General features: G+C 38.4%; 1 protein-coding gene across 1 annotated transcript in view; it reads right to left on the reverse strand.

Moving 5' to 3' along the window:
* SLIT3 (slit guidance ligand 3) overlaps positions 1-19670 on the reverse strand; it is a gene marked incomplete at both ends in the record, with an annotated part of 518009 nt that overhangs the window by 60952 nt on the left and 437387 nt on the right. Inside the window, 2 exons of the mRNA XM_084295482.1 lie at positions 13694-13818; positions 18341-18504. Of these exons, the coding sequence (XP_084151608.1) occupies positions 13694-13818; positions 18341-18504 (289 nt within the window). The remainder of the gene's footprint in view (positions 1-13693; positions 13819-18340; positions 18505-19670) is intronic.

Below are 19670 nucleotides of genomic sequence, written 5' to 3' on the forward strand. Positions count from 1 at the left end.
ATTGGTGCAGTCTCAATAAGCCTTATCAAATGCAACAACAACAGAAACACCACCAGCCCTCAGCAGCCTGTACGTGGGATCTTCCTACAGAGTTCATTTGACCAGGTCTGCCCACTCATGATGCTAGGCTCTCACCTTCACATCATACATTTCAGTCCCCCAGATACTACCAAAGTCTCCAGTATTTTGTTGGACAGGACATAGTGCCATCGTACTGTGAGAAAAACTGAGACACACAGTAATTATACGTTCATCCAATACCGCAGAGGAGCCTTGTTACAGAAATAGGAGAAGAAATGCTATTTCCTGAGGCTGTGGCAGCCACCACTGCCTCCCAGCACTCCCCAGAGAGAGGCAGAAGCTTTGTATTTTTAGATTTGTGCAAATACAAGGCAACACGGACATCCTTTTTCCCTGGTTCAACAAGAAGGGAAACATTTCCAAACAACAACAGAAATACCTGGCTCACTGTGAGTTCATTCCCCCAGCACAGCAGTGCAGACAGCATGCAAGGTCCTCACCCAAGACCTGGCAGAGACAGTTTGTGTTTCATCCACACTGCATTTGCCAAACAGCCCGTGCTTCTCCACTTGAAATCCTGAGCCCCCTAATGTCTCTGGGAAGAATTGGGAAACTGCCGAGGGAAGCTCATGCAGGTTTTATTTTGGCACCATGCGGTCTGCAGCACTTTGCAGACGCAAGTTACACAGCATTAACTCTAATCTGCCGCTACTCTTCTGCAACGCTGCCTGGGCTTTATCCATCTGTGTTGTGAAACCTGTGTGCCTAGCACGTTATCCTAGCGGAGCTGGAAGATGCCACCTCTTATATTTCTCAGATCACAAGTACTTTTCCCGTGTCCCTGAAGAACAACCATTTTATAGATACTTCACTAACATCAGTTACTTCTATTTCATACAAACTCCTCATCCCTGTAGCATTAGCATATAAAATTCTCCGAAGCCAAGCAGAGCAAGATACAAAGCAGAAACCACAGCATTTTTTTTCCTGAAAGTTTTTATCACAGTTGAACACTATAAACAGTCCCATTACTTCTATGCTAATTATTCAGATTATTTTGAATGTTCTTGTAAAAATTTAATAAAGATAAATGTTCAAATGAGAGCAAGACATTTTCAGTCTCTCACTGGCACATGCAATTGCTCATGACTTAGACTTAGCTTTCATTTCTTTGCTGAATGTGGCTGAATTATTGGCTTCTTGGGCCTCAGGCACCATGGAAACCAAAGGGTACGTGCTGCTGAATCAGACAATTACAACACTAAGTTGCTATGTGGCTTTAGGAAAACCAGAGTCTCTCTGACTCAGTTTACTCATTTTAATAAATGGGCAAACACCACATATTCCCTCTCTAGGGATTATCTTCTCTCAGTTGACATTATCAGTAGCACATGGAGAGTCCATACAACACGTACAATTTCTCTAGCACAGAAGACTGAAAACCAAAGAATTCTGAGAGCAGAGAAGCTGCAGAAAATATTGCTACTAATAAATCTATAGCAAAGCAAGGCCATTTTATTCCCGTATAAGAATGCCACTACCCAGAAAAGCCTAAAGACATTCTAGAAACATCTTTCAAATGAATAATGCAATTTTCTAGTCTCAATTTACAGAAAGACTATTCTTACTGGAAAAATGGAATTGCTGTCAAACATCAGTAAAATTAATTTATCCATGGATTGGGAAAAACTCTTTGAATTGCATTCCCCAGAAAGAACTATTCTTACAAAGGAGAATATTGTATATTTGCTTCAAGACTAAAGAGCCTTTTAATGAAGTCTGAATCAGAAGAGGTGCAGACTTCGTTTCAAGGACAGGCAAGAAAACATGACTGTCTCAGCAATTCACAGAAAGAGCATGAAGGTCCCTCTGTGTGCAATATTTTATTTCTATTAAGCTGTAATAAATTTTTCTTTAGTCTGATAAGAAAGCATCAGATCCAAAATATGTTTATATAATTTCTCTCATTTTCTGGAGAAGAGGAAAGGATTAGGTGTTGAAACACAGAATTTCTGCAACTAATCAGGAGACTTATAAGTTCAGATTCCAGCTGACTCTTTAAATTTGAAGTACCTCAACTGGTCCAGATTTTAGCTGAGCTAATCCAACTCCAGATTTTCAGTGAATGAGAACAGGAACTGTCCACCATGCTTGGAAAGTGTCAGTTCTTCCTTTATACTTAACAGCAATTAACCACACCGGGCACTAGTGTGTATACAAGCTGTTGCTCACTACTGCTGTGCCAAATGCTGGCCTTTACAAGTACCCAGCACTGGAAAACATGACATCATAATTAGCAAAACACACAAGAACAAGCAACAAAAACTATTATGGACCTCAGCAGGAAGAACAAAGAATAATGTGATTAAAAAGAGCTCATTTGCTTTGATACTATTTCAGCCAACACAATTTTTCTTTTTTTAAATTAATTTTCACAAATAACAACATTGTCTGTGGAGATTGCATTCAGGATCACATGGCAGAGAGCTGACCTGCGTTCACTTTATTGTGATCCTTCCCTGGTTTCTAGCAGCTGCAGGCACAGCTAAGAGATGGCAGCATGGAGCATACCACAGCCACAAGGCAGCAACCTGGAACAGAAAGCTCTCACCGCTGGCTGCTGCACGAACCCAAGGCAGCCACTGATGGAGACACCTGCAAACAGCAGAAATCTCTCTAACTTCAGTGGTCTGCAAACAGGAAGACCTTCCAGCTGATTACAGCCTTGTTCAATGACTTCAGCGTTTTAAATCATGCTGGAAAATGAACTATAGAAGAAAAAAACACTAACGTTTATTTAAGTTGTTAACTATATGTAATGTGTTCATAATAAATTTTATTTAGATAATATATGCAGAGAACAGATGGTAGTGTTCATGTGTTTAGTAAAAATACGAGACCAAGACAAATAAAGCTGATAGAGATTTTAAATTAAGAAGTAGGAAATTTTCATAAACAACTTAATTACCATGCTCTAAATACAGCTAAATATTTTAGGAAAATCAGAAAAAAGTTACCGGCTACAAAGATACCGTATTGCAAACCTAGTCCTTGACATTCCTAATAGTGGAAGTAATGCAACCACACCCAACATTAATATACTAGTCTTATTAGTGTCCTGGAGAGAAGATAATAAACAACCATTAATTAAAGGGAAAAGACCAAGTAAATGTACTTCATGAGATGCATGAAAGAAAATTTACAGAAAGATAAACACATGTACAGTGTGTTCTATGACTGCACTCAGGAATGCTATTCAAGCTTAAAGTATCTGCCAGCTTTACATTTTTAAAATCCTAATATTGTGAAATTAAGAAACTCTTACAAACACAGATGTAGCTTCATTCTGCTTCCACAGAGCTTTAGAAGTGTTTTATTAAACAATTTATTGACTTAGACTGATTGCTTGAGTGTTAAAACTATATCTGCATGTGCCAGTGGGATTTGTTCATACATTCAGACCTACAAAGGTCTAATAAGCAGAGTAAGGAGCTAAATGTGGTGTGTAAACAAGTCATGATTCCTGGTGCTTTATATAAAAGAATGAGAAAAGATGGGGTGAGAGGAGAGGGGGAAAAACATCCAGAAACAAAAGAATACACAGAAATAATACAGTTCAGTTTAAAATCCTCAATGGCTTTTTGACATGAATTTTGCTTCTTTTGTGCTTAGGAAAGTGAGAACTATGATCCAAGGTTTTCCTCAAGTTATGGCATTCAGCTATATAAGGTATAAACTGATGTTACTGTCTTTTACCTAGTGGTATTTTTAACAGCATCTTCTTTCTCCATTTGAGACCTTTATCCCCCTGTCATAAATGGTCAGAATTAGACAGTAAACTGAAATATTCCCAGGGCAGGAAGGGAAAGAGATGTTTTACACAAAGTTCGATCTTGTAAATCTCAATTCCACTAGAAAATTAAGCTAGGAAATAAGACTAAGTACTCAGAGGTTTCCCTGTAATAAATATATTGACAAACTATAAATGCAAAGGAGAAACAGAATGAATTGTGTAATTAACCAAGGAAACATGATGCCATGAATTCAGCTACACAGCAAATACACCCTGCTACGAGCTTCATAGGAAAAATTCTCTCATTAAGTTCTGTTCATGATTGTGTATTTCAGAGCCTTTCATTGTAAAGAAACTCAGTATTTAATACGTCAAGATTTTTAAAAGGAAAAGTTTTAAGTGTACTACAAATCATAAAGCAAGTTATGAATGCTAACGTGTCATCTTATGCTAAATGCAGCATGAAGGACTTGGACACCTCAGCAATCGTTGCAAACAAAGCTACTCAGCTCTGTGAAGGGAATACTTAGATATCAAATAATTAGAGATGCTGCAAACTGAGTGAAGGATTAAGCTAACTTTAAAAAATAAAAATTAATCTAAAATCTCTTACAGGAAGGACTAAGAAATATATTACTGGGAATCAGCCTACCGTCATTTTACCAATGAAACCATTTGAAACCGATTTCCTAATTGATTGCACTGATACAAAGATATAAGTAGACAGCTTACAACTGGTACACAGTAGTCTAAAGCTCTTCAGTAGATACAGGTGGTACTGTTTCCTTATTTATGCTCTTTCTAGCCATGGATGCAATGGCTAAGCCTCAATCTGGAAAAGATGCAGATGACGCTCATTGGCAAGGTCAAACAACTACAAGAGCTGGCAGGGTGTATGCTAGATCCATCTGCTTAGGCATATATACAAATTATTTGGCAAGGCAAGGATAATATCACAGTAATTTTGGATCAGACTGCTTTTAGATTGCCAGGTGGAAGCAGAAAGGTTTTGATCATCTGTTGTTTGCAAAGAGGTCGTGACTCCCTCTTCTGAACACACACCTTGCTACAGACATCCACGCCTTGGATGCCTCTAGGTGAGGATACTCAGTGGTTAGGTTATGAATTAACTATTTCTCTTTCATCTGTCATCTGTCCCAATAGGGTAATAAAAGAGCACCTTCTGATGACTGCTGCTTACAAGCCAATTAATTTAACTTGAAAAAATAATTCATTTAATCCATTTCTGGTTTTGGAAAAAAAAAAAAAAAAAAAAAAAGATTTAAAATAAATATGAATTTACTTAGGCAACTTTTTGTTGTTGTTGTTTAGTATTGCTTTTATACAGCTGTACTTATACTTTGACACAGAAGCAGAACAAGAAAATCCACCTACTGCTCACGAACATTGTGAGAAGTACTATTTGCTAAATGGCATTGATGTTGGATTATGAAAGAAGATAAACTGTTATTGGTTTTGTTGCTGCACCTCTCCTCCTACCATTTGGCTGATTTAACTGTCTCTGAAAACTTTCACAGCATTAGTGTCTGAAGTAAAAACACAGATAAGAGTTATTTATATCCCATCATCTTCAGCACTGTATAGCTAGTTGTCTTCTGTGTCAGTCTAGCTACATCTGGCACCTGATTAAACAATAATTGGGCATGGCAGCAGCACTTCTTAGTGACTTCCTTGTCCTTGTTAATAAATCACAATTGTCAATTTATAGCAAATTAGGAGAACTCTGCTCTCTTAAGCCTCATTTTATTTAAATCACAAAGATTTATGATCCTCCAGAGTATAATATACCTTCCATTACCTCCGTAGCTAGTAATCAAGAATATGCCTGTCAAAGTCAAAGTGCAAGGATTCATCATATTATTTTTTAAAAACCCTGGTTCTTCTCTGATGACTACAAAATTAATTCTCTATGGATATCAGAGGTTTATTTTGCAATTATATTCATTATGCTGTAAATTCTGATAGTCCTTCTAAACCTCTCCTTACATAAACACTGGGTGTTCATGAACACTTTCAATGGTCTTTTGGGCTTTTAATCGATGACAAAAGATATGTCAGTGATCTATCACTGAGTTGATTTGCATTGTACATAAGTGAACTTAGTCCAGAGGTCTAAAACTGGATGAGGCACATGCTCTAAAGTTTCCATGGACACTAGATCAACTGGCTGATGCAGATCACTGTGTGAATGCACAGGGAGATGGAGAAGAAAATGAGTGACATTGAAAATAGTTGATTTTGCCCAGGGTCATGCCCCGTACATAAAATCCAATCAAACATATTTGATAAATATAAAACATTGAATGTTTTATATTTAGTCTCTAATTCAGCCAATGCTCATGAACGAGAACAATGTTTTCAGTACCCTCCAAACACTAAGGGGCCTATTTCTTTTAAAATACATGCTGCAATGACAACAAAATCTTCCCCCTCAGGCTATCAAAAGCTGGTGACTCTTTATTAACATGAACATTGCAGAGAGAGTTATAAAGACTGGACGTTGGTACAGAAAACACAATTCCTAATAATAAGAAATAGGAAATTAAAGCAAATACAGTAACTGTATTTTAAACTTATTACTTCAGGCAATGGATCTATTCTTAACACTTAAGTAATTGAACAGTCTGCATGAGAAAGGAGGGACACATCACATGCAAGACCTAATAATAGCTGCTACAAAGCAGGGCTTACGTGATAAGAAAACCTCTCCAAAGCACACATTACATTTCTGAAATAGAGTTAAAGATGCTGAAAGAATCTCTCAGAATAAGCCTTTGCTGGCACATCGCTGTCTGTTAAAGATGCAGAGTTTTGGCGTGGGACAGCTCTGTACTGTTAAGAGGTCTCTTACTGAAATATATGCTGTATCAACAAAAATGCCTTTGTAATCTGTTTTGCTTGGGGAAGCTGTGTGAAGCTTCCTGTACAGGGCTTGCCCATTCAGAGATACCAGCAATCCTTTCTGGAATAAGCCAAGCCTAATTTGATAGGGGATTGAACTGTGACAGGTAACACAGGGAAGGCAGCTTTGTTTTCTGACGCAAACAAACAAGCACATTAATTTCTCAGACTACTACAGAAATCAAACATGCCCACCATGATAATGAACAAGGGCACTACATTTATTTCAGAGGCTTTCAGAAGTACAAGGAAGAGATCCCCAGGGGGCTGTGGAGGACAGCACCTGCCCTGCACCAGCTGTGTTGGAGCCTGACACCAGAAGCAGCCGAGAGCAGACAGCTTTGGTACTTTACCAGCAGTGTACGTGCACATACACAGTGATCTACTCATTCTGTAGCTCATCTATTGTTTCTATTAATAGGAGAGAGTTTACTCTTACGTTATAAAATGACTTTTCAGCTTAGCCTGCTTACAGCAACTTCTCCTATTCCATCATCCCCAAAGAAGGGGGGAAAATAAGTCAACCAACCTCCCAGGACAACCTCTGTTCATGTTCTCGGACAACCAAAGAAACCCAAAGGCCATATCCTTAGTACAGTCAGTGCCAAGAAAGCCTCAAGGATAACAGATGACAGACAATCACTAGAAAATCTTAACAGTAAGGATTTTCAGCTGTGACCAACTACTTCAACTGATTCAATTATGTGGAAATTGTGGGATGCTGAAAATTAAGAGCTGGTTAAAGAGAGCTTGATTAAGCAGAGTTACAGCAACCAGTAATCACCTGAAAGACAGATAAACCACAGAGGAAGAGAAATTATTATTAAGTGTAATAGGACCAGGCAAACATAAGAACAAGAGCCTGAAATTCAGACTAAAAGCCAATAAAAACTTCTCCCATACCCTGGGAAAAGAATGATTGGAAGCCTTGTCTCTTATGGCATTTCACACTAGACCAGAAAAACAGAAGTAAAAAAAAATAAAAATAAAAATATAAAATAAAAATAAAAATAAAAATGGGAGGAATGATCCACCCTAACAAGAGAATGAAGATGGTGGCGCCCACCAGTGGGTATGGCTCACTATTCACCTTAACCTTGCTGCTTAGTTCCTCCTGATGCAGCTCTGAACAAACATAGCAAATGCCTGAAGCTGCTCAACATCTGCTTTCTTGCTACCCTAGCAAAATGGAAATACTTCTTCAGAATTGGCTTTATTATTAAGAGCCCTCATTAGGGCATGCCACAATACATTACTATGTTTTTTACAGGGCTTGCGGTGGGTGTATGCATGCTTCACCACCTTCAGCCAGCAACTGTGGCAGTAATCCCTCCTTAAGCCTTTCATTTTTATGCTCTTCTGGATGTAAATCTCCATTTTGTTTAAACCCACCATAATAGAATGGGCAAAAAGAACGAAACACAAATCTGACTGGTGCATGGTAAGTTTTAAGGGACAAGCACACAGGAAAATACTGTGATTTCTGCTGTTTTCTTTTACCCTAGGAACATTATATGAAATTATAACCACCCACTGCTGACACTGGTCTTTGCCCTAAAAATCCATACATAAATACAGGTCTACTCATTTTACATGGCCACCCATTGCCTCGCATCCCTAAGGGCTTTCTGCATTATTTTACTAAGAATGAAAAATGCTTCTTTAACACTCATTAATAAGTATTTTAAGTACAGTTAGAACAAACAAACACAAACTAAAACACCCCAGCTTACATAAACACATGCTCCAACAGAAATTATCACAGTGAGAGTTCAAGGCAAAATCACCTCACACAAGCAGCATTTTGCTGCACTGATTTCTTCATGTGAAAACTTGGCATTGCGCTCACATTCCGCTGTCTTCCCAACCCTGACACTGGGAAAGGAGAGAGACCGGGACTGTGTAACATGTGAAGGCAGAGATGTTTGCTCTCCTGTCCCACGTGGATGAGGGCAGGCTGGCTTATGAGTGCCTTCCAATTTTTCCTCCTTCTGCAATTGCAACTCATGGTTTTATCAGTGCAGTGAGTGATGTATTCAGGGACTTATATGCGTATGTTAACAGATCCAAAGAAACAAAAGCAAGGAGTTGCATTTCCAAACAGGATTAGCCTAACAAACTAAAGCCAACATGGACTCTCCTACAGCTGGCAGGCATCAGTAGCCAAACCCTACACTTGGTTAAACTCTTATAACCCCTCCCAAATCAGCATAACAGAAACTGGCCCACTGGAAAACACTTGCATGGCCTCAGCCTCAGAGCTGTCCAGAATAGCTGTACATGAGCAAACAGTGTGATACCTACATTTTAAAACCTGTTCTATGTTAATATTCCTAAAACAACCATTATTCTAGGGCTCCAACAGATTATTCATGTGATACTACAGAATTACATCAACAGGGTAAAATGCAGGTGCAACAAATTTTGTTTGCCCATGCTCCAAGCAAATGCAGGGCCTGGTGCACCCTCATGAGTGAATGATACAGTCAGTGCACCACTGAGTCCATCTAATGGCATGGGGTCTGTACAGATGTATCCTGACTGTCAAGCCTGTGCTGAGCACTCCCAGCTTCTGCTTGGCTACATCCATCTGCAGGCACATTAGTCGTACCCGTGTACAACACGTGATAGACACGAATCTCCTATATCCCACAGACACTCTTCTGCTCTGAGATTCTCTGTTTCTAACCCTGCTTCCAGGGACAAAAACCTGGCACAGGGGGTAGGGGTGAAGAACAGCCAAATTCCTAGCAGAAGTTTGGAGCCAGCTTTCTCACTGAGTATCCTTCTGGCTTCACTATAATGCCTCCCACCACAAGAGCCTGGCTGCAAAGCATACCATATCTCCAAAGCCCAAGAGCTTTCCCCAGGATTTTTCCAATTGTATTTGTTATTCTGGATGACTGGTGAAATTGCTTGAACCCTCAGGATACTGTAGTGCTCCTAGAAAAGTCAGGACACTGGCTGAACTCAAGAGGGAAGTGAGGGGAACTGGATAAAATTTACAGAGCAACTCCACCACAGACACATCAGCACGTGTTGCCTGAAGTGTAGACCATGTGCAATATTGATTCTACTCATCATCACTTTCCATTTCAGACAGCTGTTGGTAATACCCGAACCCAGAGATGACAAACTTATCTGCACCCCAACAGCTCAGGCTCCTGAACAGCCAAAGAGGCTGTGGCAATGCCTGGGCAGGTAATGTATTTCCTGTTCCAGGCTGGCAATGCTCTTTCATTTCAGACTGAACACGGATGTATTTTTAACTCTCTTTCCCTAGTTCTCCAAACAACTGTATTTTGGAGAATGAAAATAATTCTCTTTCGTTTCCTGTTGTCTCAGTTTTAAGGAGAAGAGTATGAAATACACAAAAATCAGCAAAAAAAAATAAGTATTCCCCAAAGGACATTTTCTGAATAGAGCAGTGGCAAAATACAGCATTTCTTTCACTCACTTTAGTTTTTCCTGTAGCTATTCAAGTAAATCCTTTCTCAATGGCTTATCGATTGCAAGTTTGATTGCTCCGTTGAATTCTGACACCCACAGACTTGATTTAACAGTATCAATAGGACTACACACACTGTTGGATAAATGAATTAGCACAGTACTGTTCATCTATTCAGCAGCCACCATCTGTGCACGTACAGACTCACGGTGCAGGTGGCCAGCAGCATTCAAACCAGAAGAAAGCTTCATTTCTCTACTTGTAATCATACGACACTATCTAAGCCACACATATTATTTAAATAATCTTTCAAAGAATGCTATGGAGAAGAAAAAGAATTGCAGGATAATTACACCTATGTCTGTGTTTTATATGAAAACACAAGTTTCATAACATTACCAGACATTTCTTGCCAGCGTTGGTGGCACCCTGGAGCTCTTGGTGTCACTGCTTTCCAGCTGCCTTAGGTGGCACTCTCACACCATCTCCCAGCGTCTTTGGGGCTTTGTCCCCAAAGGAGAACCCCAAAAGAACTGCTTCCACCATGACTTACCTATAGCAAACATATTCAACACTCATCTTAAGGAAAGAGCTGCAGCAAGGATAAGCTATCAGGACCTAGCCATCCCCACTCATAAGTGAGCAAACTATTATTTCTGCTGTCATCATACACAACCACCTGGCCCACTGGCCTTTCAGCTCAGGTGGCCCATCAGTTTACTCAAATCCATCATAGGAAGCATTACACAGTGCTAAAAGCCCAGTAAGTATGCATTCAATAGGAAAAATATTTTTGTGATCACAAAAAAATAAGAGATTGGACCATCTTCAATGCAATAATAAAAAATAAGATTATACACTTCTGCTATCATGGTTATTGGTAGAAGTTCCTGATTCCATCAAGCACCGGTCTGGCAACTGGTCACTTAAGCAGCTTTCTGCTAGCTGGCCTACTGTTTTTTTTCTGAAGGCTGAGCAATAGGAACCCCAGAGAATGGTCAGTAACTGTATATCCCTTTCCAGGGAACATTATAAAGACTTTATCTCATTTGAATGAGCTTACATTTGGGTGAGGAAAAAAAAAAAAAGGCGGGTTTTTCACATTATTGATACACTCCTCTACACAGGATTTAAAAAAATCTACATCAAACAAGGAAAAACAAATGCTGAGAGGGCAGATTTAGGGCAATTTATCAAGGTCTGGGAAATAGCTTCCAGATGGATAGAGTTGTTTGCTGCTGGCTGGTGAGAAGGAAGCAAGGTATTGTTATTGAATTAGCATGAATCTCTGGTGGAGAACTGCGTGGTAGATAGAGTGCTCCTTTCATATGGTTTGCATTTGGACCTGTCAAATTTCATTTTTACTCAAAAACCTGTGGTAAAGACACAGAGTTCTTTTTTTCTTATTAAATTTCCCCCAATTCTCCCCATACTGTTATCCAGTCAGTATTTTTAAACTCTGCTTTAAGTGCTATGCCTGGGTCTGTTTGCTCTTTGCCATGCTTGGATGACATCTTGGTGCTTAGAAGCACACAAGTGGTTTTGGGTTTTGTATTCACTGGATGTTACCTAAGAAAGTTTGTGAGAGAGCAGAAAGTCTGGATGCCCTATGAGATATTTAAACTGAGTCAGTTCAAGAGTTTATCAAAGCCTTTCTAAGTAAAAAGATGCACACTAAGGTCTAACATATATTCAAAAGCATAATCTAACTAGAGGATTATTCTTGATTATTTGTAAACATGTCTTCTAATAGTATAAATGCATCTGATATATGTATATTGTAAAAAAAAAAAAAAAAAAAAAAAAAAAAAGGGAAAAGAAAGATAAGCTCAATAACTGCCGTATTTCTACTCTGAATATAACCTGGATATCTGTTCCCTGTTCCAGCAAGCATGCTTTACAGAGAAAGGCATACAAAGATACCTAGTATTTTCCTGCTAGTTCAGAAAGCTTTTATTTTTGAGGTTATCCTAACAGTCACCCAAGCCCATATGAAAAATTCAATCTAGATTATGTTAAATATCAAATTAAAATGACCATTAGTCTATTAACCTAAGGAGATAAATAGACAGAGCTTCCCTTGTTACAAATCAGTTGTCACCAAGTAGCTAGTTTCAGTAGAATGAATTTTTGACAATGTGGTCTTTTAACATCCTGGAAGTTTCAGGTTGATATATCAATAGGTAGAAGGATTTATAATGAGAGGAAATTTCCAATGATTTTTTTAAGTGATTTTAAATGATTTAAGAGAACAGAGATTATTCCTGTATTATTCCTGAGTACTAGGTAAGGGGGCACAAGGGTGAAACAGCAATGAGCTTCACATCTTTCCTCTTCCAGTCTTTCAGGGATCCACCATGATTACTCTCTTACCATCTAGGATGTACCCCAGGTAAATACAGAAGGGAAATGGTGATATCATCTTCTCCAACTAATTCCTAAATCCTACTTGGAATGTAAGACATGGATATTTGTGCTTACGTCCTACATGTATGTCTGGCTATGACTTTTTTTTGTCTATAGCTCTCATTACTCTGTTTTATAAGCATCTGCTTTAACTGACCAAGACTCTGTAAGAAATACCCAATGAGGCAAATAAAACCACAATTTAAAAGATGCAACCTACTTCTTTGGTCCTAACATCCTCTCCGCCAGCCTGTGAACAGATCATATGCCTCATTTATTACTTATATTTGATCCCTCAGCTACTGACTACGGAGCTAGGTTTCCAGTTATATCAACTCTGAAAAAAAGTCTTGGTAGCCTTAAGCTCTAATGATGCAATGTTTATCAAGGGATTTATACATCACTAATGAAGAAATAACATTACTCAATGACACAATTTTCCAATTTTTAAATCTGTTATCTAGAAACTGCCATTGCATGCTCATAACACTTAGCATCTACAGAATTTCACATTTTCAGATCACTACACAGACAGTACTCAGAAGTCAGAGACAGCTGAGCTAGTGGTTATCAATTATCACCTTTTTGCTAATCAGTCTATGTGAGATGGATGAAAGCTAGCAGGTAGCACATTCTGTGACAGTAGATGAGACAAGTACTTAATTTTCATCTGAACTGCCTTTCCTTTGGCATGGCAGCCCATGAAACGGTTATCTCGATGTTGGCAGAAGAAATGAAAATGAAGATAAAATCAACTCGCCATTTCATATAGATGTCTATGTCTATGTATCACAGAATCAGAGAACACACAAGGTTGGAGGCAACCTCTGAAAATTGTCTAGTCCAGCCCCCCTCCTCAAAGCAGGGTCAACTAGAGCAGATTGCTCAGGACGCATCTGTATAGTCATATCCTATTACATAGGATAAAATTTTGCAGTAGAGCACAGTTGAAAGTAGAGCACAGTCGCATACAATCTGCTTAAGGAAATGATCTGTTGAGCTCGGTTGCCTGTAAAATTGACTTCTCATGGTATAACAAATAAGAAAATAGAAGGGATGGAGAATACTTTATTGCTTTTCATGTAGTTCATTTGTAGGCGTACCTTGAAGCCAAAAGGGCAAGTGCATTGATAAAACTCCACTGGATCATTGTTGCATGTCCCATTGTTCTTACACGGATTGGAGAGGCAGGGGTTACACTTGGACACAACATTGATATCTACTGGCTCTGGAAAGGCAAAACACAGTGTATTAATAGAGAACTGCATTATGAAATTAATACTTCCTTATACAATACGAATACAATACGAAATGAATACTCTCATATACATTTTTTCTTAATGCAGTATTTACCCTGTGTTGGCAAAAATGTGCATTCTGTGGGTGCAACTTTACACAACACTGAGGGATTCACAGGGATTATGGGGATTTTAAGTACTTAAATCAAGTGCTGGGGAAGTCTCAGTGATGCTTATATTCTGCACATGCGAACATCAGCTCTGAAAAAATGTGTTGGGATCTCCAGAGAAAGGGCTTTTATATATATATATATATATATATACATATATATATATATATATATATATATATATATGGCTTATAGCAATTTGTCCTTCTCTCAGTGCTGGAAGTTCTGCAACAGCAACCACATGGGAACTATAACATGACATTTCTATGGCTGGTAACAAGAATGAAAGTGCAGATTCAACAGCAGAAATGAAAAACATGCATAAGAAAGATTTAGTTAGAGGCTTATGGGAATGTTTAGGTGCAAAGTGTTCTACCATCCTTAGTTTTACCAGAGTTTAAAATTTACTTTCCTCGGGTTCTGCCCAGACAAAAGACCATCAACATTCAGATACCTTGGCAAAATGTAACAAAGATAAACACGCAAATATGTAAATATATGCAGGTAAATACGCACATCTGTATTTAAATAGCATTTAATAAATGACATTTTTGAACATAACCCATCCAGAAAAGTAGTGAAATTTGTGGGCAAGTAAGAAACAGAACAAAAACCAAATCAATACTAACTATATTTCACGTATTGAATCAATCGGCATTTAATTAGAGATGTTTCAGAAAGCTAATTAAGACCACTCCATTTACAATTAAGAAAATGGTGATCGTGAAGTGGCCAAATTTCAGCTATTAATGCCCTGACAGCTTTTACATGTAAAAATTAAAGCACAACACTTCAAAAAGTCTTAAATTATATCAAGCAGTAATGAATCTAAAATATTTTTATCTCGTTTTTAAGGTAATGCATTTTAAAATATCTTAAAGTTGATACTGTGATGATCAGAAGTAGACACTGACCTTCTGTTCCTGAATGATAAATGATAAGCAAGAATGAATTGTGATACATCCTGAAAGTGAAGAATAGCTTATACTAGAGAGCAGGTGGAGCTGTAGAGTGTTACAAAAACTAGAGATGAAAGATCCCTTGTAGTCAAGAATTTGCTTTGGAGTGTCCTCTATGAGATATAAGCTCTCATTATTAACTTTGAATACTTGCACAGCACCAACAGGGGGTAAAGAACATCACGGGAACAGGTATCAACAATCTGAGCTGAAAAGTGCTTACAATATAAAGGCTTTATCCTGATCCTGTACTGATGGTAGTGTTAACATGACTGATGAGTGCAGCACAGTTGATTGCAGAATGAGACACACAGTAATGGTGAAAAATATACAAGTAACAAATCCAAAAAAAAAAAAAAAAAGACTGTTTCCTCTTCTATCTTTGGGTTTTATGTCTGTCTAAATACCAGACATGTTTTTAACTTAGAGTTAGGATAGCAAGAGGAAATAACATTTGTATTTCTGGCACTGACAGGGGTGGAGTGCAACACATGTGAGCTGCTTTTCGCTTGCTCCTCTCAGAACAGGCAAAGGTGGCTGCTTGGTGAGCTCACAAGACAGACAGCAGTGCTGCTCTTCTATTTGATTTTGAGGTCACTAAACCAGAATTCATTATTTATTTTCTAATATACAAACATACATTTTCCATTTATTCCTATGGCACAGATCAAAGCTAATCAATGTAGGAGCTAATAAGAACAGTGTTAGTTCCTAGCACTTAAGTAGTTCATTAGTTGGTCCATGGGGATTTGATTTATAAATCCATATAGCAAAATGCCCTCAGCCCAGCACATTCCTTTCCTCTACTACATAACTAGGAGGGCAATTTAATAAAAAGCAGATCTGAGTTTGCATGACTTGCACATTACATACTTTTATTTTCTTGGCTCTGCTGAGACATAACCTTCTGCTCAGACACACACTAAAAACGTAATTTTAACAAGAGTAAGTTAAACTACTTTTTATTTTATTTTATTTTTTTTAATGTAAAAGTTACGGGAGGCCACAGAGGATATCTGCACAACCTTTATACAAGCATCTCAAGGTCCTGAGCTTGGTGTGGGCTGACATCTGCAGCAATGATCCAGGCTTTTTTGAGGCAGGGGGCACTTCAGCACACCCTGAGCTCTTTGCGAGCAATATTGGAGAAAGGGTTGAACCTACATATGCAGAAGTAGTGACATATTCCTGGTCACTGTGTCATCCCACAGACAGTGTTGTTCTGCTGGCTCATGGCACAGCCACAACACTCCCTACCACAGGGCACATAGGTGGCTCCATCCCAAAGGTAAAACTGCACTTGGCACTGCAAAAAATTCTGTCACTTTGCCATTAAAAAGTATCACTGATGTCCTGGTGAAACAGTACAATGCACTGGATGTTAAATGTGCACATGAGAATTGGGTTCAGTTACTATTAGATTACCAGATCACGCACTGTTTTTCAATGTATATATATAAATTGTGATGAGAAAGGGTGAATTTTACTAGGGTCTGGAGCTTCTTGGAGTGTCCTGACATTTGTTCAGACCACCAATAACTTCTACTTGTCCAAAGACTTTGCATCACTGCTTTTCTCCGTTTCCATTCAGATAAAGACAGCCACATAGACAGCTAGGACAACAGAAAGCCCACCAGCTTCCTAGTGGACCTAACTGATACCTACATAAAAACATACAATTTTTTTCAATAGTCAGAATCACAGGCTTACTTAACTCTTGCCTGAGAGACGCCTGTTTAGTTTTGAAAATGAGCTTAGTTATTGATACAAAACAGCTTCAAAACAGAAGTCATCTGGCTTCTCCTGTTGGATTAATTTTCAGTCTCTGTTTAATACATAAGAATGACCACTTTCCTTATTTCACTTACTGTGAACAAGTGAATTCTTGATTTTTTTTAGTATTTAGGAATATTTGCACTTCACATTTGAGACTATTATAACACCTGTAGTTCTGATAACTAGTCAAAGTTCTGATAATAGTCAAAGTTCTGATAGTTTTGAGACTGACATTTCAAAGCAATTAAATTATAAGGTTGCAGTTATTAAAAATATATTTGAAAGGCCATAAAATTCACCTCAGGCTTGGAAACCTGTGCTCTAAACCTACCTCAACACCATCATTTGTTTGTTCAGCAGTTTAATCTCAGCCTCTATAAAATTGTGGTGCCAAGCAATATTGTAAGTGTTCATGGCACTGAGAGAGACATAAAAACAGACTTTCTGCCCTCATTTTCAAAACAGACTACTGATCCATCTTTTCTCCTATAAATATAGCTCTATCTCCAGCTGAGGGGCGGCCTGCAGCTCCCTCATGAGGGGAGCGGAGGGGCAGGCGCTGAGCTCTGCTCTCTGGGGACAGCGACAGGACCAGAGGGAATGGCATGGAGCTGGGACAGGGGAGGGTCAGGCTGGGTGTGAGGGAAAGGTTCTGCACCCAGAGGTGGTCGGGCACTGGGACAGGCTGCCCAGGGATGTGGTCATGGCCCAGGCCTGTCAGAGCTCATGAAGCACTGGGACAACGCTCTCACACAGTCTGGTTTTGGGGTGGTCCTGTGTGAAGCCAGGAATTAGACTTGATGATCCTTGTGGGTGCCTTCCAACTTGGGATATTCTCTGATTCTATGATCTGCATATACTTACTGGCAATCTGAGCAAACCTCCAAAACTCCTTTTCCAATAAGAATATTTGGGTATAACCTAAGCTACATTCAACAACACACTACATACTTTATCCACAAGAAGATGTGCTCCTTATCTTTTGTCTGACTGCTCTCTAATGTAGCATATTCCTGTCCATGACTATACTTAATTGTTAACAGCTGCACTTCAACCCTCTCCTGAATGCAGACTATATTCAGACATGAAAGATTTTCCTTAACATATAGTTTCTGATACAGAGCTGATGAGGGCATGAAGTTGTTTGTGGATCTTCAAAAAAAAAATAAACGTAATGTTGGTAAATATCTGTTTTCCATGAGAATTCTCAGTTTATTGGTTTTCAATAATATGTAAAAAATAACTAGATAACTATATTTTAAAATAACCCTTATTTTTACCAAAGTTATCTGGGGTAGCTAGAAGGCCAAAACCGATTTATTTGCTTAACTAAATTATAACAACATCCTATATGCTAACTTGCTATCACATAATCTGGTGCAAACTTCATGAAGTTTAATTCCGAGGTCTGCTGTTTTTCATTCCAGTGGTAGAGGTAACTGCACTTTGTTGAAGAGCACTTGAAAATGCAACTTGAATGTAATCTGATGTTCAGAAAATGAAAGCCAAATCCAACTCCGTCTATACTCACTTTAAACCAGCTTGTAAGAGTATAGAAAGAAAGTGGTGCAGACAAAGAAAAGCAATAGGAAAGAATAGTCTCCCACCTTTGCACTGGAAGTGGTGAGTCGGCGTTGTGAGCAGCAGCCTGTCCACCATGGTGTCGGGCCCACTGCAGCGCGCTATTCCCGGCTCTTTGTACCCTGCTTTCACCCACTCAGAAAGCCAGCGGAGGTTGCAATCACAGTGCAAAGGGTTAGTACCTAGTGCCCTAGTAGTATGTAAAAAAATTAACATCAGTTATTTTGGCTTGCAAGCAAAGATAACATCCCTGAATCTCATTAAGGCACATTTTACTCTCATATAGGAAAGCTTTATTTCAAATTGTGGGAAAAAAAATCTTCTGAATATTCAGAAAGTCTTCTAGAATTATCTCCTCCAGTATTCCTGCTCCTTTTCTTCCCATCATTAGTAACAGAGGTTTCATAAATACCTAACAACCAAGCATTTGTGCTTCAGGAATGTCAACAGACATGCATTGCTTTCATTAAATAAAAGAAACCAACCTGGAAAATTCAAGTCTTTGGCCATGGTGAGCATATTCTAACAGCGAATTGTGTTATTTAGTTTGGATCTGATGAGTCACGTTAATGTTGCCTCACTGGATAAATCATGCACTAAAAGTATATCCTTATTTTCAAAACTGCAACCTGGTATAAAGTTTGTTTATGGCTTTGAAAACATATTTGAAGGTTAACCCATCTCTTGAATGAGGTCACATGGTTGAAGTAGATGTGTTCAAATAGCGTAATAATAATTCACCTGACTTTTTCATTATTAATGCAGATCTATCTGGGAAACAAACAAACAAACAAAAAAACTTTTTACTCTAAGTTTAGGTGCCATCTTGACTCTTTCTTTTTCCTCATTAAAAAGTGTCTTTTTAGGCAATGATTCAATCATAGACAAAGCTCGGACTTCAGAAAAGTAAGTCTATAAACAATTAACTTTTGGAAGTGTAAAGATGCTGGATGTCAGTATTTATTTTGCTGAAAGTAAATGTAAGGCTTTAACTGTACAACACCTCAACTGCAGTGGGAAGGAAATTAACCAAATAGTTACAGATAGGGAAGAGATCACTACATTTGTTAAAAACTATTTTTAAGATGGTATTTTAAACTCAATCTTCTTTCAAATAAAAATATCAGACAGGATATTGCAATAGAAATCTCAGTAAATTTGTTGATACATTTCTATTGGAGTGACTAATGAACCCACTGTGCCCTAGACAGATTCATAATGAGGGTTCATAGGTTCAAATCCCGTCTAGAGCTCATTCATCAAAATTATATGTGTACGGCAGCACAGCATTAAAAAAATCCATCCATTCCTTCTGTAAATCCATTGCTAACAATAGAAAACTATTCAGTTGACTTT

The sequence above is a fragment of the Netta rufina genome, assembly GCF_964035555.1.
Source record: "Netta rufina genome assembly, chromosome: 14".
NCBI classification, from domain to species: Eukaryota; Metazoa; Chordata; class Aves; order Anseriformes; family Anatidae; genus Netta; species Netta rufina.